Source organism: Salmo trutta, chromosome 2 (assembly GCF_901001165.1).
Source record: "Salmo trutta chromosome 2, fSalTru1.1, whole genome shotgun sequence".
Classification (NCBI taxonomy): domain Eukaryota; kingdom Metazoa; phylum Chordata; class Actinopteri; order Salmoniformes; family Salmonidae; genus Salmo; species Salmo trutta.
The window spans coordinates 31,979,465-32,004,911 of NC_042958.1; the positions used below are offsets into that span (position 1 = coordinate 31,979,465).

Below are 25,447 nucleotides of genomic sequence, written 5' to 3' on the forward strand. Positions count from 1 at the left end.
AAATGTCAGGAATTGTGAAAACCTGAGTTTTTAAATGTATTTGGCTAAGGTGTATGTAAACTTCTGACTTCAGCTGTATATTTTTCAGGCACCTCATTCGCATGGTCTCTCATCTTGCAGTACATGAAAGGAGCAACTACACCGCATCTGGGTCACATAAATATCCTCTCACCTCACTCCCTTTGTTTTGTAACAAAAATATATTAGATATTATATGTATTTTTTTGAAAGTGCCACAGAGATTTCTCTGAGTTATAGATACCCCCTGGACTTGCCAACGATGGAGAACAAGCCAGTCATTGAGTCCAAATAGAAGTCGGTCCTGACAAGTGTCTTGCACGCAAGAGAGGGAGAGGTAAAGGGCCTCTTCCATTTAGTTCTGTCACTCTGGGCATGAGACCAACTTCCCAGCCCCATCAGCTCCGCCAGGCTTTTACGAGCAGCCACACTCCTCTACAACCATGTTCTGGATGTCCTTTTTGACGATCTTTTGCTCCTCATTGTAGTAGAGCATAGACATGGCGCGTAGCCTCGTGGGCACGCAGCACGACTTAATGTTCTGGAAGGGCGCGTAGCCCCGTATGCGGTAGTGATTGATGACGGTGGAGTGGAAGGACAGCGAGGAGCCTGTGATGCTGGCCACGTGGCTGGGGCAGTCGCCCTCGCAGTAGTTGGCGTGGTAGCCCCCCGGTGCTATGATCCAGTCGCTCCAGCCAATGTCCTTGAAATTGACATAGAACTGGCGCTTGCAGCAAGCATGCACCTTGCCGTCGCACTCCAGACCCCTTTTGTGGCGTCGCCGTGGCTCGCCACCCTCGCCCTGCTGCACTACCGCCATGAGGAAGGGCCGGTGGGACTGCTCACGCTCCTGGTTGCCACTGGTCGACACCAGGATGGGTGTGGCGCCAGCTTTGGCGCACAGCGGGCAGGAGATCTTCACACTGAGCATGCTGCCGCCGCCCTTCAACAGGGCCTGGACGCTGGCTGACACGGGGAAAGTGTGCCAGCCACTGCGCCGTGTGTCCACTGCCTTCTCGGCCAGCAGCACAGACTCTTCATGGCCGTCTCCGCCATGGCGCTGCTGCAACAGGCGTATAGTGACCTTGGCACGGCTGCGATTGGTCTTGGCCAGCCGGAGGAAGATCCATACATTAGCCTGCTCCACCAGAGACAGCTCACCGCCCTCCTTGGAAATGAGGAAGTTGACCGCACCCTGGGAATCGCCTAGAGAGGAAGAGAATAGAGAGAGGATCGGATAATTAGATTAGTAAAGCATTGTAATGAAGTCTGAGCTCATTTCAGTGTAAGTAAATGATTTGCTGTCTGGTTCTTGGACTGCACTGGCCACATCTGAGTCTGATGGGGTGTGATAGGGCCACATCAATCGGACTGAGTCACTTTAGGCATGGCACACGTATCATTAGAATTTCCTTACTTGACATTTATTTAATTTATTTATTTCACCTTTATTTAATTACTTAAAATATGCCCTTATTTTTAGCCTCTGTCTCTTTATTTAATGACTTATTTAATGACTTCAATGAAATGACTTCACGCATAGTAAGGTTCTAGTCTGTTCTCTTTTTCCAAATTTGCTTTATTCAGTTCATCATTGTCAATTGTGGGCACGTCAGTTTGAAAATAATCTGTAATGTCCTTTGCTAACATTAAAGTGAAATGTGTTTACAGGAGAGACAGCAGAATGGTACATTTTCAGTACAACATGTAAATATCTTTTGCGACGTGTATACACTCGCTCACTCACTGCACACACACACACACACACACACACACACACACACACACATTCACAAGCACACAGCAAGACACAACACAACAGTACTGTCCATCACATACAGTTCACCTCTTCCTAAAAATGTTTTTGGGAGGTTTAAATGCCACAACGTTGCATAATCTCTTTGTGTCACCTTTACTGGTGGCAGCCAGCATACTGAAAATTACACAATAGTATTACAAAGAGATACAGCAAGATGTTGAAAGATTTCAGTTATTACCCATAATAACTACAGTTTCCAAAGGTAGATGTGACTTCACTTGTGATGTGGCGACATGTTTCTCGTGCCACTACGGGAGGCCTGCTGGTGAACCAAATCTATCAGCTCTGGCTCAAAACTGGCTTATGTCCAGGGACCTAAGCACAAGGACGCCTCTGGAAAGCTTCTTCTAACAGATCATTTTGAATGTCTAAGCTAATCTCTTCCAATTACAGAGGAAAATCTTTACAAAATGATGTCTTAACAATGCATAAAGCTCACTTTCTTGATATTATATTTGGCTCTGGGTTAGTGTTGAATGGCGGGAACCCGGTTACACTCCCATTTTCCGGGATAAATAACTGTGAGAAACTAGTCAATTATAATAATTTTATTTATATGAATGGCATGGCGTGAAATGGAACTGTTAAATTATATGTGATGTCTAAATGTGGCTTCTCTACGGCATGATAAATCTGAATGATGAATCAATGCTCAGGGTGGGGACAGACAGCCCATCTCAGTATGGAGCGCAGTTCACAATGCATGTAGACCTACAGCATCATCTCATCATGGTAACGTTTTATCTTGGGACAGGTAGGCCTACATTTGCTGCAGCATAGCCTTATACAGTAATATAAAGACAGAATGCGCGTCTAATTTACCCATCTCCATCTGGCTTTTGGGGGTCACCTTGTTTTTTAATTGTAAAGATTATATATTTTTTATTGCACCTGCAGAGTTTTAAAACAGCTTACCACTTGAAGAATATTGTTGCTTTAAATCAGTGCATGCGTGAACACTCGCAGTTTTTCTCTTTCCATCAACTCCATTCAAATTGTATCCAAAATAGTTAATCCTGTTGTAGATTGAAATACTGTATAGCCTGATATATAGATGTCCTAGCCTACCTCTTTCAGGTAATACATTCAATGCAGTATTACCCTTATTTTTTAGGTAATTAATGATGGGTTATGTATAATAAGCTTAATAAGGCAAACAAAACGTATTACATGAACTTTTGAAAGTGAGGAAGGAATGAAGCAACAATAGAGAGAAAAAGAGCAGGTAGGCTAATAACATTAGGGACAATATTATGAAAGGTATATATGTGTCAGCCTACTAATTATACCAATAGGCCCTATTCAATTTCAAAATGTAAATCAAATTTGCAAACCTATAGTAGTAACTTTGTAGTCCACGTGCTGCACCAGAAGAGCATGTTCTCTTCTGCTTTATCATGGTTTGAACGATGTGCGTCATTCCAGTCCATATAATACAATACAGAAAAGTAATACAGTTCACACTCAAAAATATTAGCTTACTGGAGCTAGTTTCATTTATTTATCAAAGAGAGCATAGCTAGCTACATCTATCGGCTTTTATGTTTTTCTGTCGTGCGTAATGTGCAGTAGACTACATCATATGTGTATTGGATAACTGCACAATCATTTAGCCTTTTTTGGGCTTGGCCTCATTAAATGTCATAAATGTAGGACTCATAAAATGTGTTTAATATATGGCTCATCAGGCTCAGGTAGTATCAGGTATGAATTTTGATGTGGATCAAAGCTTTAATCAAATCCAGACATATTTATATGCTTTATAATGCTTTTGAATGAAACGTCCGGTTTTGCCGGGAAATACCGGGTTTCCAGGGAGAAAAGTGATTTATTTTCAAGGTTTTACTGCTAACCTACAAAGCATTACATGGGCTTGCTCCTACCTATCTTTCCGATTTGGTCCTGCCGTACATACCTACACGTACGCTACAGTCACAAGACGCAGGCCTCCTAATTGTCCCTAGAATCTCTAAGCAAACAGCTGGAGGCAGGGCTTTCTCCTATAGAGCTCCATTTTTATGGAATGGTCTGCCTACCGATGTGAGACGCAGACTCGGTCTCAACTTTTAAGTCTTTATTGAAGACTCATCTCTTCAGTAGGTCCTATGATTGAGTGTAGTCTGGCCCAGGAGTGTGAAGGTGAACGGAAAGGCACTGGAGCAACGAACCGCCCTTGCTGTCTCTGCGTAGCAGGTTCCCCTCTCTCCACTGGGATTCTCTGCCTCTAACCCTATTACAGGGGCTGAGTCACTTGCTTACTGGTGCTCTTACTTGCCGTCCCTAGGAGGGGTGCGTCACTTGAGTGGGTTGAGTCACTGACGTGGTCTTCCTGTCTGGGTTGGCACCACCCTTGGATTGTGCCGTGGAGGAGATCTTTGTGGGCTATACTCGGCCTTGTCTCAGGATGGTAAGTTGGTGATTGAAGGTATCCCTCTAGTGGTGTGGGGGCTGTGCTTTGGCAAAGTGGGTGGGGTTATATCCTGCTTGTTTGGCCCTGTCCGGGGGGTATCATTGGATGGGGCCACAGTGTCTCCTGACCCCTCTTGTCTCAGCCTCCAGTATTTATGCTGCAGTAGTTTATGTGTCGGGGGCTGGGGTCAGTCTGTTATATCTGGAGTATTTCTCCTGTCTTATCCGGTGTCCTGTGTGAATATAATTATGCTCTCTCCGGTTCTCTCTTTCTTTCCTTCTCTCTCTCGGAGGACTGAGCTGAATGTTGCTGAGCTGAATGTTCTCAGAGTGGCTGTGATATCATTATCAAAGGAATCGACACAGCAAATTGTCCAGTTTACCTAGTGTTGATTTGTCAGTGTAACGTTTCTAGTGTTGATTCAGGTGTTTGGTGTAAAATAACCCAAGTGCTGGTAATAATATCCACTGCTAAGCTAAAGCCACTCCCATCATAATCAAATTTACCAGCATGCTCTATTGCAGACTGATTTTTACAAGTGTTTGTTTCAATAGCTACAGTACCAATTCAAAAGTTTGGACACACCTACTCATTCCAGGATTTTTCTTTATTTGTACTATTTCTACATTGTAGAATAATAGTGAAGACATCAAAACTATGAAATAACACATATGGAATCATGTAGTAACCAAAAGCTGGTTGAGAGAATGCCAAGAGTGTGCAAAGATTGTCACGTCCTGACCAGTCTATGGGGTTATTGGTTATTGTAGTTTGGTCAGGATGTGGCAGGGTGTGTTTGTTTTATGTGGTTCGGGGTTTATTGGGATATGTATTTATGTAAGAGGGGTGTTTGTTTTATGTGTTCCGGGGTTTTTGGGTAATGTTCTTGTTTTGTATTTCTATGGTTTTCTATGTTGTGTATTTCTTTGTTGACCTGGTATGGCTCTCAATCAGGAACAGCTGTACATCGTTGTTTCTGATTGGGAGTCATACATAGGCAGCCCTTTTTTCACCTGTGGTTTGTGGGAAGTTGTTGTTGCATTGCTGTGTGTGTGTGTGTGTGTGTGTGTGTGTGTGTGTGTGTGTGTGTGTGTGTGTGTGTGTGTGTGTGTGTGTGTGTGTGTGTGTGTGTGTGTGTGTGTGTGTGTGTGTGTGTGTGTGTGTGTGTGTGTGGCCTGCAATACTGTTCGTTTGATTGTTTTCTTGTTTTGTTTCGTATGTGTTCAAATAAAGTTAAGATGAGCACTCAACCCGCTGCGCCTTGGTCCATTACGTACGACGACCGTTACAAAGATGTCATCAAGGCAAGGGGCGGCTACTTTGAAGAATCTCAAAGAAAAATATATTTTGATTTGTTTAACACTTGGTTGGTTACTACATGATTCCATATGTGTTATTTCATTGTTTCTATGTCTTCACTATTATTCTACAATGTAGAAAAATACTAAAAATAAAGATAAACCCTTGAATGAGTAGGTGTGTCCAAACTTTTGACTGGTACTGTTATTGCATGTACATCGAATGATTTATTAATCTTATGCTACTCAATTATAAATAACATACATTTTTCTAAACTCTTCCAATATGTTACTCATTGTACTCGTTACTGAATTAGTTGTTCCAGTTCAGATGGTTTAGGTAGTCAGTCTCATATCTTCATCTTTCCAACCAGGCAGTCGTTCTGAATGCAGGTTGCAGGTGAATAAAAATGCCAAATGTTTGATATCCCCACTGTGGCTCGATTCCAATAGGAATTATACATACATTTTCAAGACATCATAAAGTGACTTGCATGACTGATGTGGCTTGTAAACCATGCATTTCAGGCCGCTGTATAAGGGTTCAACCAAGCCCTCAAAAAAGGCCTCATGAAATATGTGTTTTATTGTGTTAAAGAATTCAATTTTAATTATAACATATTCACTTAAGATCTCACTTGGTGAATGCCACAGGATTGTAAAGGGATGAATGTAACAACCATGTCTCTGTCTAACAAATACATTCATGGGTGGTGAACTCTACAATTCACTCAAAAGGTAAGACACTCTGGGAAATATGCAAATACGGCTTTACATTAAGCAGTATGTTAATTTAACACTGAAAAGTGTTAGCCCGTATAGGCACTGGACCAGTGTTAAATGTAACATTCAGTGTTGATTTAACACTGGAGAATGTGCTGTGGCTCTTTGTGCCCAAACCCATCTGTCCAAACACAGCCGCTGCATCACAAACACAGGCAAAAAATAATTGGCTTTGCCAGTGGTGGCTCCGCCATTGTTCTTCCGTTATCCTGCACAGGGGCTAAAGAATGGGACTGTACAAACCCAAGGGGGCCCTAACCCAAAGAAAACCTGCCCTGAGAAGAGTGTTTGAGTGCATCGTTGCCCAACATGGTTCCTGAAATAATTTGTGAGAAAAGAATTGGAATCAACTAAAGAGCGGTACAATTACTCCTGAACAATCAACAAGAATTTAGCCAATGAAGGACAGTTTGGACAGCTGTCCTGCACACAAAAATGTAAAATTACGTTTTCAAATTTTTACCTCCCCATTGCGTGTCTTCAAAAAAGGAATGGGGTGTGAGCCCGAATTACCTGACAGCTTAGGAGCATTAGTGGTGGGTTCCTCTTCTATCCAAATACTGTCCTAATTAACGTAATCAATATGCTCACTCTTAATTCAGTTTAGCTTTGGAGGTCTAATGGCCTTTGATCTCTCCCTAGATGTTCCAGTCATATTGTATGGAGCCCTAATACTCTACCACTGAGGCATCACTTCAATAACAAGAATGATAACACTATAACACGCTCTTGAGGTGTTTATTCTTTACCAGTTTAAGGGAAATTGATATTAATTTATACCGGTTGATTGCCTAATTTGATAGGAGTTAAACAAAATTGCCTAGAGATCCACTTGAACTCAATCCGATACAAAACGTATCAGATTTTTCTGCAACCTGTGACCTGCCAGTTGTATTGGAGGTAGTTGTAGCAGCTTTAATACCTGCCAACTCTCAGTTCACTAGTTAGTAGACCTACTTTCAGAGCAGACTAAACAGAGTACTCTTTGAAAAATGTGTCTTTTTCATATTTGCCTCTTTTGCCTGCTGCAACTTTGAAAGAGTTCTGGTTTGATAAATCAAGCAAATAATATTATTGCTTACTGTATCCTGGACAGCATCATATTAAACCACTTTTTTTTTACTTATCTCAATAAGCAATAGTTTTAATGCATTTCTTGAAAAATATCATCATAATGATAACAGAATTGTAGCAGCATTTTTCTCTGAAAGTGCCGATCACCTTATTCTTCCCAAGTTGATTTCTCTTGAATGGTTCACTTGCCTGCTCTAACACAACCATATGTGGGTCTCAAGACATTCCAGGAATGTTCCCTGACAATGACAGCAATGTTGGAGAGCCATTGTGCAAAGAACCCAGTGTTCTATGAATGTCATTAGGATGTACGTTAGATGCTATCACCACCAAATTGAAGCAGTTACATTTTAAGAATGCTTGTAAAACGCTGTAGGGCTCATGGCAATTGTCTTTTAATAGACAAGCTATCTCATGTGTACCTGAAATCATTCCAATAGCATTCCCTAAGCACTATTGCAAGGTTAACAGAGTGCATCTGCTTACAAATTGAACCCTTTGGAAAAAGTCCAACTAACATTTACGATACGTTCCATCTTAGCCGAGTCGATCAACTGACCACCGACTGACCACAAAAATTGCAAAGGTCAGTGGTGCCATCAGTCATGTAACCCCTTTGACTTGGTTCTTTGGACTCTCAGCCTCTCCGTCTCACACTCCACTATCTCACTTGCAAAAACACTCTGTGCTGGCCTCTTTGGAAGGAGATGAACCAGCGGTGGGCTTGATTTATGACCCTGTACACACAATTAGACACCCAAGCCCAGGAAGATGTGCAGCAGTCGCTCTGAGTCACCGCAGTCCAGGCTTCACAGGCCAAGGCACTCCCAAGAACAATGAGCAAAGTCGGGAGAAATACAGCCTCCTCAGACTCCTAACCTTTGGAGACTGGGAGAGTGAGAGACTTTATGTCTATCTAGCTGCTCTTTAACGCCAGGTTGTAATTAATTAAATTAGGGTTGTAATCCCCCCAAAAATACATTATTTGTTGTATGCCAAGAAAATTCCATTCAAATTTCCGAAGACAACAGTAATTAGAGAAGGACATGGAGAAGCACCCAATCATTTGCAATCATGCCACACATTTGACCTGAAGACTGTTCAGTCACAATATATGACTTAATGTGAAGATACAATAGATCTGACTAAGCTCAGACTAACCTGTAAACCTGATCCTATCCCTCTCTCCTGCTTACTCTGTAGCTGTTCAATATCTGTTGACAGATCTTAGTGGCTGAATCAAGCCAATACATACTGTGGTGTAGGTAGTGTGCAAGAAGAAACCTTGCCACACATGGGCTGTCACAGTGGAGAAGTGAGGTGAGGAGTGATTGGGCCAAAATGAATTACATGCCAGTCAATGAGACCTGCCTAAGGCTTCTAGTTGTCTCCCTCTCAGTGAGGCACCATGGCCTTCATTGGAATGTGGGTGCCCTCCTATCCTGCTTGAAAAGCTACACAACTCAACAGATCACCGGACTCCCTACCGGATTCCAAAGGCATCATCCACCAGTCGGTTTATTTTTATTTGACCAGCCCAGACATATGTGAAAGTATTTACAAAGTTGCCACTTTTATCAAATTTTTCCCCTTGCTTTTTATTATTGCCTGAAACCACTGCCTGCTGTTTCTTTGCTGTTTGTCTGGGCTTTGTTAAAGGAGCCAGAATAGTCTCCATGAACCATAAAGGTTTCATCTGACTCGATGTCGGGACACTTTCTTGACGCCCTTTTGGAGTAGGCCTTGGCAGCATAATATTAATTTGGAGATATCAGAAAAGACACTTTGTTGGTGATGTCAAGAGCTTTGGCATTACATTCCAAAACATATTTAATTGCTCTGGCCACTGCACAAGAATGAATGGTAGTGGCAGCATTGAGGAAAAAAAACAGCAAATGTCTTTTTTGTCTTTTGCTTTAAGCAGCACTGATGGTTCACTGCATATATACCAAATGGAGAGATGCGACAACATCAAACAGTAGTTAAACCTCTCAACCATGCAGGTTAACAAGCCAAAAAAGAGACTTGCCAATTTAGGCTACAGTACAATAATTTGCCATTGACTGCTATTTTGTACCACAATCTAAAAGTAATTAACTATTATTGGAAAGACATGGTTAGGAGGTGAGACTCTTTTGTAACTGATGTGGAATGTGACCTCTCAGCCTCAAGTCCTTGTGAGAGGAGTCCTTGAGCTTGATAACTGATAGCAGTGCTGAATACGTAAAATACATGACTGATGAGGGCATTTTAATGGAACTATTAGTTAACTTACACCAAATAGGCAGAAAATAACTGTTTCACATACAAATGTACATGTTGATCATATTCAGTCTCATGAGAAAGTGTGCTTATTTTCTTAAATCACTAACAAAACTTAGCAGTCACTATAGTTAGTCTATGTAGCCAAGTCAAGGTGTCCGGAGACAGCTGTGCGATTAAAGAGACACAGCTACCAGAAGATAAATGTGGATATAAATGTGGACATCGGAATTTCACTGATGATGTGTTTAATTAATTGCTGTACTCCATGGGTAGGGGGGTTGAAGGGGAGAGTGGGCACAGACTGCGGAGGAAATTGGCAGTACCAGCACTCAACACTTTCCACACAGTGAGCAAGGCTCTTTCATGAGATACTGTCCCAACAGCCCAAAATAATTATTGGGGCCCATATTCTGTTGAATGAAGCAATTATATGCAGCACAATGTCCCTGCTGCATGGTTAATTTAACCCTAGTTATTTACAATTTTTTGTATTTATTATTTAAGACCCCCAAGCAGAAGTGCCACTCTTCCCTTTTAATCTAAAGTTCATTCAAATGTCTATTTAGAGTTAAAGGGACTATTATGGGTTTTTTATTTAAGCCAACAAGTACAGCGAATGTGAATGTGGAACTCAATAGTGATCCACACAGGAGTCCCACACAGGAGATTTCTTTAGTAGCCCTCTGATGTTGAAACAACTCTGAATACTGATAATGTGACTAAATGTCAGGCCACATCAAATTGTCATCACAAATTGAATTCAGAGAATAATTTATTATGCACTAAAAACAAATGGTTCTATATAGTGCCAAATAAGGGTTATTTGGCTTGTAACCCTTTTTGCTGCTGTAAATAGCCTTTTTAAAGGTTCTATAAAGAACCATGCTCATAAGATTCTAAATGGAACCTTCATGGTGCTATACAGATCCCTTTCCTAAGGTTATTGAAATTACCTTTTGAAGAAACATATAGTGTCCTTTTCTTTTTGGTTAGCCATTTTATATTGTTAAAATTCCATAGGTTTTATTATTCTGTTAATTGACATGTTCAAATCTGTTGTGCTAGCTTTGTTATGGCTGGGGGTCCCCGAGGAGAAGTTTGAGAACCATTAAACTAGATATCAGTTCTCAATTGACGCAAAGCCATACGTGAGTCTTTCAACAAATAGAGCTGTGAGAAAACCATGCCACAAAATATTCAAATGAGCCACCGCCCCTACATTTTTATTATAATTACTAAAAGAGCAAAAAAAACTTTTCTGAACTGCAAAGAACTATTGAAGGGCTCAAAGGGTTATTTGAGGTATTATGGTTAAACATAGAACCATCACTCTTCCCAAAGAACCCTTGAGGAACCCTCTTTTCTTAAGGCGACTTACAGGCTATGATCATTATAACTGCATCCATCTTAATTACAATTATTGACTCTTCTATGTCAATTTGTTGTAAATCTTTTGGTGCCAAAGCGGTGGCAGTAGTGAAAAAAGTCAACAGTTGGAAGACTTGCAGAGTTATTTGAAAAGAATACTACTGTTGATAAGATGCTTTTATTATTAATTGGGATATTTTCTATTGAACCATGTGGTCTATGCACTAGAAACTCATGAACACTATGGACACATATATAAAAAAGTAATACTATAAATTAATACATTTTGTAAAAGTTATTCAATTATAAATGACCAATGACCATAGATTCTGGTAACTTTGGTAAGTTAACGGTAGCTTTGCAAACCTAGGGAAAGCATAGCCAAGAGATGTATCAATGACAAATGTAGGCATAAGCATAACCAAAAAATGTGAGATATGTTTTCAATTACAAATGTCACATACACTACCGGTCAAAAGTTTTGGAACACCTACTCATTCAAGGGTTTTTCTTTATTTTTAATAGTGAAGACATCAAAACTATAAAATAGCACATATGGAATCATGTAGTAACCAAAAAGTGTTAAATGAAAATATAATTTATATTTGAGATTCTTCAAATAGCCACCCTTTGCCTTGACGACAGCCTTGCATACCCTTGGCATTCTCTCAACCAGCTTCATGAGGTAGTCACCTGGAATGCATTTCAATTAACAGGTGTGCCTTGTTAAAAGTTCATTTGTGGAATTTCTTTCGTTCTTAATGTGTTTGAGACAATCAGTTTTTTGTGACAAGGTGGGGGGGATACAGAAGATAGGCCTATTTGGTTAAAGACCATGTCCAAATTATGGCAATAACAGCTCAAAAAAGCAAAGAGAACGACAGTCCATCATTACTTTAAGACATGAAGGTCAGTCAATACGGAAAATGTCAAGAACTTTGAACGTTTCTTCAAATGCAGTTGCAAAAACCATCAAGCGCTATGATGAAACTGGCTCTCATGAGGACCGCCACTGGAATGGAAGACCCAGAGTTACCTCTGCTGCAGAGGATAAGTTAATTAGTGTTACCAGCCTCAGAAATTGCAGCCCAAATAAATGCTTCACAGAGTTCAAGTAACAGGCACATCTCAACATCAACTGTTCAGCTGAGACTGTGTGAATCAAGCCTTCATGGCCGAATTGCTGCAAAGAAACCACTACCAACGGACACAAATAACAAGAAGAGACTTGCTTGGGCCAAGAAACAAATTGGAGATTTTTGGTTCCAAACGCCGTGTCTTTGTGAGACCCGGTGTGTGTGAATGGATGTGTATGGATGTGCATGTGTATTTCCCACCGTAAGGAGGTGTTATGGTGTGGGGATGCTTTGCTGGTGACACAGTCAGTGATTTATTTAGAATTCAAGGCAGACTTAACTAGCATGGCTACCACAGCATTCTGCAGCGATACGCCATCCCATCTGGTTTGGGCTTAGTGGGACAATCATTTGTTTTTCAACAGAACAATGACCCAGCACACCTCCAGGCTGTGCAAGGGCTATTTTACCCAGAAATAGAGTGATGGAGTGCTGCATCAGATGACCTGGCCTCCACAATCCAAAGATCTCAACCAAATTGAGATGGTTTGGGATGAGTCGAACCTCAGAGTGACGGAAAAGCAGCCAACAAGTGCTCAGCATCCGTGGGAACTCCTTCAAGACTGTTGGAAAAGCATTCCAGGTGAAGCTGGTTAAGAGAATGCCAAGTGTGTACAAAGCTGTAGTCAAGGCAAAAGGTGGCTATTTGAAGAATCTCAAATATAAAATGTTTTTTGATTTGTTTAACACTTATTTTGGTTACTACATAATTCCATATGTGTTATTTCATAGTTTTGATGTCTTCACTATTATTCTACAATCTAGAAAAATAGTAAAAATAAAGAAAAACCCTTGAATGAGTAGGTGTTCTAAAACTTTTGACCGGTAGTGTATATTTTAGTCTGCTTCCTGATCAATATGCTAAGGCTTTGGTATAATAATATTTGGTCTGTCATTGTCGTATTCATGTAAATTTGAGGCGTGGTATTTATGGTGACACAGTTACAAAAATATGTTGATGCTCACAACAGAAAGTTTGTGTGTTGACATTTTAGTTGCGCAAACTCACAATCCTATCGCATGTTTAATCAAAAAATGTTTAAATTATAGTGTTTTCCTAAACGGTTCAACTGTTCATTTATTTCAAGTGTTTGCTGTTGCGAACGTCAGGGAGGGAACCTGGCTCCAGTAATGAGCAGCATAGCATTTTCTAATGAAGTGAATAAAACTGTTTTATTTTTTAACTTGACTCTGTTTCCTCAACCTCAATACATGCATCAATCAATAAATAAAAAAATAATGAGTATTTCCCCCAATTCTGACATAAAAAGTGTTGTTTTCAATGCCATGTTATAGCTACTTGACAACTCTTTCAAATTGTACTGTAAAATGCATATTCTAAAATGAATATTTAGAGAATTCCTAATGGACAGGTTGAAAAAGTTGGGTCTAACTACCCACATAGACGAAGAGCCTACGTTGAAAATATACATTGTTTTTCTAGAATTCTTTGCTTTTACCTCCTTGTTTTTTTTTGTTTTTTTTTTACCACATAACAGCAACTTGACATCACACAATGAAGGACATTCTCATTTCCTTCATTGTGTGTCTGACCATTGGTTTTAAACATAAGTTGTGTGAGTGTGAGTAGGCCTACTGCAGTAGTTCGCTAAAATTTAGTTTGTCAAGTCCTTGTGAACTCACTGCAAATACCAGTCATGACTTGGAGTACATATCCTTTACACTCTCATTGAAGCACTTCTCTCTCCCCCCTTGCTGCAACAGAGATTCAGGAGCACTCAAGATCACCTCACCAATTACACAGTACTGTATTTACGAACCGAATAGCCCTTTCCAAAATACTGTACTATAAAATGTTCTGCACCTTCAATGGCAGTCATAATTTGCTATGGGAGGAAAAAGGAACATTGTTCTTGTGCCGACACAGTTCAGCTTTTTCTATATCCCATGTTCCCCTCCTGGGCTATCAAAGTCAGAGCAGACTCAGATCTCCCTACACATCATAGGTTTGACAGCACCTTTGAACACACCACTCTACACTCGACAGCAGGTTTTAAACCCGCCTGTGGAAGAAGAAAACGGGGTAGAGTCAGTAACTGGATAAGAGTTTTTTTTCTTTAACCTGAGGAGCCTTTTTTTTTAAATAACTCTCTCTCTCGTTCTCTCTCTCTCTCTCTCTCTCTCTCTCGCTCTCTCTCTCAAACTCTCACTCTATTCATTGTCGCTGCCATTTCTGAGAAAAACACTCATTCGGTCTCCCGGCGACTGCTACTGCACTACTCTGAATAACTTCACACGGGAGCTAAGGGACACAAGCCTGGGAGCTTTCTAAGCAGATAATTGTGTATTCTTTAAAGCAGCAGGGGTTCATTAGGGACCTTAAGGGAAGGGTGGCAGGGTAAGGTGTGGGGGTGGGGGCAGCTCTCTGGGTAGAGTCAACAGGTTAAACTGTTCTATCACACAGGTGGAATTAAGCAGGTCGAGAGCCTGTCGTTTCAAAGAATTAGGTCTGCAAACTTGCCGAACTGGGTTACAGTCCTATAGCCTTTGTAGCGTTTAGCAAGGCCGCCTTTTTTTCTCCTCCTTAGACAAGGACCTTTCTTGTTGCTCTGTCTATCGCTCTCTCTCTCTTTTTCTCTTTTCACACATATACATGCTCGATCACCCCCCCACACACACACCTGTGGCACTCACCGGCCTCTGCGAAGGTAAGGATCTCAGTCGTCTCGACCATGTCGGCGGCATCAGGGCGCCCGTGGCTCCCATCCTCAATCTGGACGCTGCCGTCCTCGGCCACTCTTCCCACGTGCAGCTTGCGGATGGCATTGAGCAGAGCAGCGCGGGGCACCGGGTGCGTGACATTGGGCCGCACCTGCAGGTGCAGCATGTTGAGGATGTGCCTCTTCACCGCCTCCACCACCTCGGGTTTGCTGCCATCCTCCTCGTTGAGCCGCGCCAGGGCACAGGACGGGCAGTCAGTGACCTCCGGCACCAGCTGGGACTGGGTCTGTGGTGGTGTCTGGCCACCACCTATCGCCACGGACAAAGAGCCGGCCCCGCCACAGCTATGGGCAAAGAGCAGCAACATCCCACTCAGTATGGGCAAAGGAGACATCCTGGACTAGACAGGTCTGCTGCCGGGACAACGGAGAGCAGCGCAGCGAGCACCAACTGGTAGGCGAAATGATGAGAGTGGGGGAAAACTATCAGTCCTTCTGCCAAAAGAGATTTTAAAAACTCCTCCAGACAAGGTAAGCTCTGGACAAATAAATTTAGTCAGCAGTGCTGTACGACTGGTATATAAGTTTAAAAAGTGACACTTAAAGTGAGAACAAAAAGGAATAATCCTTGTGTTTAAAAAGGAGAGATGGCTGAAGAAGGAGAGGTGTGGACAGAAGATGGTCTCGCCAGTGCTGGAGTGGAGATCATGTCTGATCCTTTGGAGGTTTTGTGTGGGAAGGTCAGTCGTCTTCAGAAGGTTACCCCAGGGAAGCGTAGTTCTCTGTAGAAGAGTGTGAGTGCTCACTGTGCACAAGTTGAATGGTTTTGTGAGAGTGGGCAGGGCTCTCTTTGCTGTCTCCCTCTCTTTCTCTCTCTCCCTCTGTACCTCTCCCTGTGTCTTACCGTAATTATACCTCCCTCCTCCCTCCTGATCCCACCCTTTACTAACTCATTACTGACTCATGTGTTTCACTAACTTTGTCTTTATTTATTTATTTGGGGTTGTGCTGTGTGTTTCACAGTGGAAGGCTTGCCAACCTTATTTATCACATTTGATTAACTACTTTGAACATGTTTTTTATCCTTTGTTGCTCATTCCCCTCTCACTTCTGTTAAATTCAACCCCATGGTTGTTGAATTATTTGTCTTACAGAATTGCAGACATTGGTTTGTAGTGATGTACAATAAGAAGTTCTAATATGGCTTGTATGCATGTGTTTAGAGTGTGTGACAAGTTGAAACTCTTTAACCCATTACACTCTAAGCCCTGTCTAAGTCAGGGGTGGGGGGGTTCTACTAAGCTATATGAAATTGTTTTAAGAAGGTCATACCAAGGATCAATTAGCTATTTGATATTGAATTGTAATACACCTTGATGTATCCCAAAAAATATATAAAAAATTATTTGATGAAATGTTTATTTGGTCTTCTACTTGCCCATACAAATGCATTGAATAACAGATTCACTACATGGAACAACAGATAGTCCCTCAAAAAATAAAAAAGGAAGTGTGTTCTGAAGTGTCTGTCCTATATCGGAGTTATATAAGAAAGATCAGGAAAAATATGTTACTTGTTTTTACATGTATAAAAAAAATATATAGTCGATTGATCCCATAAAATTCTAAATCAAATAGATAAATGATCCATAGTATGATCTTAAAACAATTCCAAATGTCAGATTAGCACCCGCCTCTCTCCCAACATCTTAGACGTTAGAGATTTAAGTTGAAACATTCAACTCATTTTGAAGATGGACATGCTTGCCTTGTCTGGTTGCAAGGGTTAGATAGCGTACCATATTAGGGCTTTGTTTAAAGGAATGTACATTTGTGGTCACTGGTAAGCCCCAGGCAAAACACTCAAACCCCACAATGCATCAATCCATGGTTTTTTAGATGTTGTGTCATTGTTTTTCATGTATTTCTCGTCAGTTTGATGTGAATGGGATGATTGGGTTCAGTTTTTTTCCTTACAACTGTATTACATTCGCCTCATCTGCCGATTCACCAGGAAGTGACCACAGGGTCAACTTCCTGTTTTAATAAGTTGAGGTCAGACGTCTGGGATTCTCAGTGACACAGACAGACTCCGACTCTTCGGCGTGACATCATCAAAGGCAAAGCAGAAGGCTAGTGTGAGTCGTCCATGTTTCCAAAAATCTACTCCAAGTCATGCAAAGTCATCCCTAGTATATTATCAAATAAGACATTGGTCTTGATCAATGGAAATTTACTTGCAGTTGTAACAGCTCTGGAAAGTGACTGGCTACGATGACTCACCATCTTGTGTTATGATCAAATTAGCATCTGAATTGTTCATGTTAACTAAGGCTATGTGAAAACTCTGAATAAACCATTTTTGGAGCACTTCAGGAGCTAACAGCATACTCCAAAAGGTTTGTTTTTGTTTCTAATGGTCAAAGACTGTAATTACATATACTACATTCAATTTAATTGTAGTTCTAGACCTCGAAGCAGCTCTAAACTATGTGGAAAATTGTGTGCAGGTAAACATTTGTATTTGTTTAGTGTTACATTACAGTTGAACACTTTAATATCCTACTCTAGTGTGTATTTTTAATATCTATCTTCTAAACTAACGGAAGGATCCACTGTATATGTCCTAATGGCACTACTCCCTCTTGTGGACATATGATGGACCTTCAACCACATACTCATTCCTTCTCCTTTATGTTTACTCTCCCCCTCTCTATGTATCCATCTCTTTCTCCCCCTCTCTCTATTTCTCCCTCTCCATCAACCTGTCTGTCCTCTTTCTCCCCTCGTTATTTACTTCCCTCACTTTTTCTCATTTCCCTCTCTCTCTCTCTCTCTCTCGCAGTTTGGCTGCTGTCCGCCACTGTCTCTCGTAAAGGTTAGGGGTCATTTCCTTCCACTCTGAGCTTTAGCAGCAGGACCTCTGCAACTTTATGAAACACGTAATAGGTGAATCCAGCACATCATTCCGCTCCTGACAAATTTACTACCTCAGAGTCTCGAGAAGAGACTTCCCCCTCCGTGGACAGTGATGGGCCAATAGAGCAGCTCAATGTAGCGATGGCCGTATCATGTCAGACAGAAAAAGACAGGAGGTCCTCAAGCCAGCCAGAGGCTACAGCTGCCTGTGTGTGACACCCTGTTGCTGAGAGGAGGGTCGGGGTGAGAAGGATGGTGGCCTGTGTGTGTGTGTGTGTGTGTGTGTGTGTGTGTGTGTGTGTGTGTGTGTGTGTGTGTGTGTGTGTGTGTGTGTGTGTGTGTGTGTGTGTGCGCGTGTGTGTGCGTGCGCGCGTGCCTGCGTGCGTGAGCACGGGGAGACAGCAGGTTATGTGGAGGTGAGGTATCTGTTATAGTTCCCATAACACCTTTTATTGTACTTTGTACAAGATGGAGTAGACACAGTACAGAGTTGAATGATGACGATTTTTATTATTAACATTATTATTATGATCAGCGTGTGTGTGATGGCACGGAGGGGCCTCGGCCATGTGTGATGGATTGGTTCGCTCCGTCTCCACGCCAGGGGAGATATAACCGGGAGAAGGATGCCGAGAGTCCAGCAACACTCAAGTTACGGCATTCCTCAACGTCGCGGCGGGGGCGTTGAGCAGACCCCATTAAAATCAAATCCCCAACGAACGGGGATGAGGTGGTGGTGACAGTGGCATGGGGGGGTTGGAGTTTTATTCACCCTGAGAAAGTGATGACTAAGTCTTTCACCAGATGTGCTCCTCCAGTGCGGAGTAATTCTCCCTTCCTCCATCCAGACGCATGGGAGAGCCCGTGGCTAAGGTTTGACCGTTACTGGGCCTGGCCAGACACTGTCCAAGTCTCCCCTATTTCTCCACTAGCCTGGTCCCAGACCTGTTTGTGCTGTATAGCCAACTCCCATGGTTGTTCGCATGACCACAACCTTAGGAGTTGGCTATACAGCACAAACAGATCTGGGACCAGGCAATCTCTCCATCCTGAGAGAAACATAAATGGGAAGAGGTAGCTGGACAGAGAAAGTGAGGGCATGTTGAGTGTGAGTGTGGAGCAGAGGTTTGTTGAATCAAGATGAGTAGTGAGAGTAGGTTCAAGCTCAGTATAGGTCCCGTGGCTGTCCAATTTATGAATATACTGGATTTCAGTTTGTGTTAACAAATATGTGGAAGTAATTTGGACTTGAACTTGAACTCAAGTTCTGAATCTCCAGGGCCACCTCAATGTCCTTTATGAGCCTCGCTGTGGAAATGGACACTGACTATATTAAAACTTTAAGCCCACCTTGTGTACATTTGTGGAATAATAACAATTATTCCGTTTGCCAACTGTATTAGTTGTTCTCCTGAGGCGTCAGTATGTTTATCCCATGGGCCGTCCATTTAAACTAGTCGTGATTATATTTCGCAGTCCGGTTAGGATACACCTGACCTAAATAGACATTGTATTCTCAGACTCCCACTCTGTTGGAAAAGTGAAAGGCGCGTCTAATGTGTGTCTGACTGGCCGTTTTTCACAGAAGAAACCCCACCCAAATGGAGAAACATAATGAATGTTTTTCAGCTAAATGTTTATTTATAAGCAGAGTTAAGTGTATAACTCGGACAGGGGTGCGGTTTAGCGGTTTGGGAGACGGGCTAGTTACCAACAATTCTGTAGACTGAAATTGCTTCTCGGTATTTATGCAACTGTCTTCAAAAATGTGAACTATGTGAGTCACCCTGGACTGTTCGGTAAATCTCCTCAATGAACAAACACAAACACTTGTTTCGTTCATTAGTTATAAAAATGTCATCATCTAAATCTCTTCTGTCCTAAGATGAGCTATTAACGCCTAATAAGGAAAGAGGTGGATGGGGTATATGGTCTGTCTGGGTGTAGTGCGGAATGTTAGTTACTAGTATAAACGGTCACACAAAGTCAGGCTGAACTAATGCAAATACATACAGAGTGGAGAATGAGAGAGACAGAGCCTTTATGAACCATCTATCCAACCTGTTAAATCCCTGACCTTTTAGTGATGGTGACTACACCGAGATGACTTCACTTTACAGTAGACGCAGTGGAAGGATAAGATCTGCTGGAAAGGCCAGCGCAGCCCCAACACTAGCGCAGCCTCATTGTTTCCGAGTGGAGGTTTGAGAGAGTGGAGCAGAGGAGAGGCAGCGGGTGGGGAGTAAGAGGGGATGGGTGGGGGAGGGGGAAGCAACGTTCTGTTGCACAGCTGTGTGTGGTGTGTGACGGCGCAGGGAACCCAGACAGCTTTAAAAACTGTTTCCGAAAGCCGGTGGCTTCATGACAAGCTTCTTCCACACACACACACAATCAGGGGATTTCTACGCCCCATATGCAGTCTTATGTTAATAAACTGTTCTTTGTTTTGATATGCTTGTGTGGGTGCATGTGTGAGGGTGGACCAGGAGTGTGTGTGTGTGTTCTTACTTGAGTGTCCCTTAAGGTTAAGGCTACCCTTTGACTAAAATACATATTGGAAAAGAGAAAACATCATAACTGTATTTTCCATGCGTAAGTCAACCAATGGAAGCCCTACTCCCTCCCCCCAAACCTCACACACACACACACACACAGTGTTTACCCCCTAAACTCAACTCACACTCTATAAAATCAGGCTCTTGCCCCCCCTCAGCCAGATCAGATGCATCACAAGCCCCAGACTCATGACACCTCAAAGGTCCGGCTGATTCAAGGGGCCTATGGCTACTTGGAGGGGCCAGATTATATGTGAATCAGGGGCCCACCCATTACTCTCACTGCCTTTGTAGTGGCTGAGTCAGGATCCGGTTAGAACTGGGAAGAATACGGTAGCACCCTTCTCTCACTAAGAGTGGTAGACAAACGGTCAGGCCAGATGCTGACCATGCTGCGTGTTCAAGCCCATAAAGCAGCCTGTACAATATTAGTAACTTTGTTTCTTACTTGGATCGGCCTGTGACTTTAACTGTTGCTATGTTAAGTGCCTTGGAAAAGTCCCCCTGCCTCTTACTGGCAAACTTGACGTATGAGATTAAAATATTTGGCTAGTCATGTGTGTTTTGCCTTCCCTTTTTTTCCCTATTGTTTAATGTGGAGAATGTTCTCTTTTGAATTGCTTATACAGTACCAGTCAAAAGTTTGGGCACACCTACTCATTCAAGGGTTTTTCTTTATTTTTACTATTTTCTACATTGTAGAATAATAGTGAAGACATCAAAACTATGAAACAACACATATGGAGTCATGTAGTAACTAAACAAAATGACTAAAGTCCTACAAAAACATTTTTAAAGAAAAACCCTGGAATGAGTAGGTGTGTCCAAACTTTTGACTGGTACTGTATATGCAACTTCCGAACAGACTTGGGAGAGGTGAAGGTCGAGAGCCACGCGTCCCCCCTGAAACACAACCCTGCCAAGCCGCACTGCTTCTTGAAAACCTGCTCGCTTAACCCAGAAGCCAACTGTACCAATATGTTGGAGTTAACACCGTACAACTGTGTCAGCGTGCATGCGCCCAGCCCGCCACAGGAGTTGCTAGAGCACGATGGGACAAGGATATTCCTGCCGGTCAAACCCTCCCCTAACCCGGACAACACTGGGCCAATTGTGCTCTGCCTCATGGGTCTCCCGATCACAGGATTGAACCCGCGTCTGTAGTGATGCCTCAAGCACTGTGATGTAGCGCCTTAGACCACTGCACCAGTCAGGAGGCCTGTTTGATGGTTATGCCGATGTAAGAACCAGCTCTGCTAGCGCGAGTAAAATGGTAAGAGTGAGCTGTTCTCTCATTTGTGTCTGGAAGCAGCTAGTAAGCTAGCCAACGTTAGCCAGTTAGCTTGGGTGCTTGACTGCTGTTGTAACCACAGAATGCTCGGATCAACCCTACTCCTCGAACTGAGTGTCCATTGAGCTCTCTAAACGCTCTAAATTTACGAAAGGTCAATCTGACAACGCTCTGAGTTGACGAACACCCAGAGCATACTCTGGCACTGCTTATTAAATTTACGAACACACCCGTAGTATAAACCAGACTTCAGTCCAGAAGGAACGGGTGCTTCGGATCATGCGATTAGGGACAAGAAATGGGTGCCTTTGAAATGAGTAAAAAGGGTGCCTTTGAAAGGAGTGATAACAGGGGTGGCTTTAAGTGTTGAGGAGGATCAGTTGAAATTGAAGATTCCCGGTGCCTGTGATGACTGCTGTTTGGAGAGCCTTTGCCCTACAAGGTCAAGTTAGGAAGTGTAAGTTATCCAGTGAGAGCTTTTGTTCTGAAAATACTAGTGTTTTAGGTGTCAAGTTTATTACATTTACATTTTTTAGATTTAAGTCATGTAGCAGACACTCTTATCCAGAGCGACTTACAGTAGTGAATGCATACAATGCATACATTTAATTTCATGCATTTTTTTTTTGGGCCTGGCCCCCCGTGGGAATCAAACCCACAACCCTGGCATTGCACACACCATGCTGGCGTTGCAAACACCATGCTCTACCAACTGAGCCACAGGGAATGGGCATGTTGCAGCAGTGTGTAGGAGGGAGTTTCCTAGATGTGAGAAGTGTGTAGGAGGACGCACCCCTCCTAGGGACGGCACCCCCCCCCCCCCTAGGGACAGCATGGAAGAGCACCAGTAAGCCAGTGACTCAACCCCTCTAATAGGGTTAGAGGCAGAGAATCCCAGTGGAGAGAGGGGAACCGGCTAGGCAGAGACAGCAAGGGTGGTTCGTTGCTCCAGTGCCTTTCCATTCACCTTCAGACTCCTGGGCCAGACTACACTCAATCATAGGACCTACTGAAGAGATGAGTCTTCAATAAAGAGTTAAAGGTCGAGACCGAGTCTGCGTCTCTCACATGGATAGGCATACCATTCCATAAAAATGGAGCTCTATAGGAGAAAGCCCTGCCTCCAGCTGTTTGCTTGGAAATTCTAGAGACAGTAAAGAGGCCTGCGTCTTGTGACCGTAGCATATGTGTAGGTATGTACGGCAAAACCAAATCGGAAAGGTAGGTAGGAGCAAGCCGATGTAATGCATTGTAAGTTAGCAGTAAAACCTTGAAATCAGCCCTTGCCTTAACAGGAAGCCAGTTTAGAGAGGCTAGCACTGGAGTAATATGATCCATTTTTTTGGTTCTAGTCAAGATTCTAGCAGCTGTGTTTAGCACTAACTGAAGTTTATTTAGTGCCTTATCCGGGTAGCCGGAAGGTAGAGAATTGCAATAGTCTGACAAAAGCATGGATACATGTTTCTGCATCATTTTTGGACAGAATGTTTCTGATTTTTGCAATGTTACGTAGATGGAAAAGAACTGCCCTTGAAACAGTCTTAAAATGTTTGTCAAAAGAGAGATCATGGTCCAGAGTAACGGCGAGGTCCTTCACAGTTTTATTTGAGAAGATCTCTTTGTTTCCTGGGACCTAGAACAAGCATCTCTGTTTTGTCCCAGTTTAAAAGTAGAACATTTGTCGCCATCCACTTCCTTACGTCTGAAACACAGGCTTCCAGGGAGGGCAATTTTGGGGCTTCACCATGTTTCATCAAAATGTATAGCTGTGGGTCGTCCGCATAGCAGTGAAAGTTAATGTTATGTTTCCAAACAACATCACCAAGAGGTAAAATATATAGTGAAAACAATAGTGGTCCTAAAGCCTTGAGGAACACCGAAAAGTACAGATGATTTGTCAGAGTACAAACCATCCACAGAGATAAACCGATATCTTTCTGACAGATAAGATCTAAACCAGGCCAGAACTTGTCCGTGTAGACCAATTTGGGTTTCCAATCTCTCCAAAAGAATGTGGTGATCAATGGTATCAAAAGCAGCACTTAGGTCTAGGAGCACAAGGACAGATGCAGAGCCTCGGTCTGACGCCATTAAAAGGTCACTTACCACCTTCACAAGTTCAGTCTCAGTGCTATGATGGGGTCTAAACCAGACTGAAGCGTTTTGTATACATTGTTTGTCTTCAGGAAGGCAGTGAGTTTTTTTTTTTTAATTGAGAGAAATGGGAGATTCGATATAGGCTGATAGTTTTTATATTTTCTGGGTCAAGGTTTGGCTTTTTCAAGAGAGGCTTTATTACTGCCACTTTTAGTGAGTTTGGTACACATCGGGTGGATAGAGAGCCATTTATTATGTTCAACATAGGAGGGCCGAGCACAGGAAGCAGCTCTTTCAGTAGTTTAGTTGGAATAGGGTCCAGTATGCAGCTTGAAGGTTTAGAGGCCATGATTATTTTCATCAATGTTATATAGTATTAAAAAACTTGAGTGTCTCCCTTGATCCTAGGTCCTGGCAGAGTTGTGCAGACTCAGGCCAACTGAGCTTTGGAGGAATACGCAGATTTAAAGAGGATTCCGTAATTTGCTTTCTAATGATCATGATCTTTTCGTCAAAGAAGTTCATGAATTTATCACTGCTGAAGTGAAAGCCACCCTCTCTTGGGGAATGCTGCTTTTTAGTTAGCTTTGCGACAGTATTAAAATACATTTTGGATTGTTTTTATTTTCCTCAATTAAGTTTGAAAAATAGGATGATCAAGCAGCAGTGAGTGCTCTTCGATACTGCACGGTATTGTCTTTCCAAGCTAGTCGGAAAACTTCCAGTTTGGTGTAGCGCCATTTCCGTTCCAATTTTCTGGAAGCTTGCTTCAGAGTTTGGGTATTTTCTGTATACCAGGGAGCAAGTTTCTTTATGACAAATATTTTTAGTTTTTAGGGGTGCGCCTGCATCTAGGGTATTATGCAAGGTTAAATTGAGTTCCTTGGTTAGGTGGTTAACTGATTTTTGTACTCTGACGTCCTTGGGTAGGTGGAGGGAGTCTGGAAGGTCATCTAGGAATCTTTGGTTTGTCCGAGAATTTATAGTACGGCTTTTGATGATCGTTGGTTGGGGTCTGAGCAGATTATTTGTTGCGATTGCAAATGTAATAAAATGGTTTTCCGATTTTCCTGGATTATGAGGAAAAACATTAAGATCCACAACATTTATTCCACGGGACAAAACTAGGTCCAGAGTATGACTGTGGCAGTGAGTAGGTCCGGAGACATGTTGGACAAAACCCACTGAGTTGATGATGGCTTTGAAAGCCTTTTGGAGTGGGTCTGTGGACTTTTCCATGTGAATATTAAAGTCACCAAACATTTGAATATTATCTGCCATGACTACAAGGTCCATTAGGAATTCAGGGAACTCAGTGAGGAACGCGGTATATGGCCCAGGAGGCCTGTAAACAGTAGCTATAAAAAGTGATTGAGTAGGCTGCATAGATTTCATGACTAGAATCTCAAAAGACGAAAACGTCAGATTTTTTGGTAAATTGAAATTTGCTATCGTAAATGTTAGCAACACCTCCACCTTTGTGGGATGCGCGGGGGATATGGTCACTAGTGTACCCAGGAGGTGAGACCTCATTTAACACAGTAAATTCATCAGGCTTAAGCCATGTTCAGTCAGGCCAATCACATCAAGATTATGATCAGTGATTAGTTCATTGAATGTAATTTCCTTGGAAGTGAGGGATCTAACATTAAGTAGCCCTATTTTGAGATGTGACGTATCACAATCTCTTTCAATAATGGCAGGAATCGAGGTCTTTATTCCAGTGAGATTGC

At 42.3% G+C, this 25,447-nt stretch overlaps 1 protein-coding gene across 1 annotated transcript; it reads right to left on the bottom strand.

Annotated features, from left to right (window-relative positions):
- Positions 1-219: 219 nt before the first annotated feature.
- On the bottom strand, positions 220-15,756 carry LOC115154063 (inhibin beta A chain). The gene is made up of 2 exons (XM_029699910.1): positions 14,827-15,756; positions 220-1,224 (listed from the first exon to the last, which is right to left on the bottom strand). The coding sequence occupies exons 1-2, from the start codon at positions 15,245-15,247 to the stop codon at positions 434-436; spliced, it is 1,212 nt and encodes a 403-aa protein (XP_029555770.1). The 5' UTR covers positions 15,248-15,756; the 3' UTR covers positions 220-433.
- Positions 15,757-25,447: the final 9,691 nt, after the last annotated feature.

Bases quoted from the DNA above. Each gene is read 5' to 3' on its own strand.
- LOC115154063 (XM_029699910.1), bottom strand. From the start codon at position 15,247: ATGTCTCCTTTGCCCATACTGAGTGGGATGTTGCTGCTCTTTGCCCAT. The intron at 1,225-14,826 runs GTGAGTGCCACA...CTTCCTCTCTAG, and splicing joins CCTTACCTTCGCAGAGGCCG to GCGATTCCCAGGGTGCGGTC.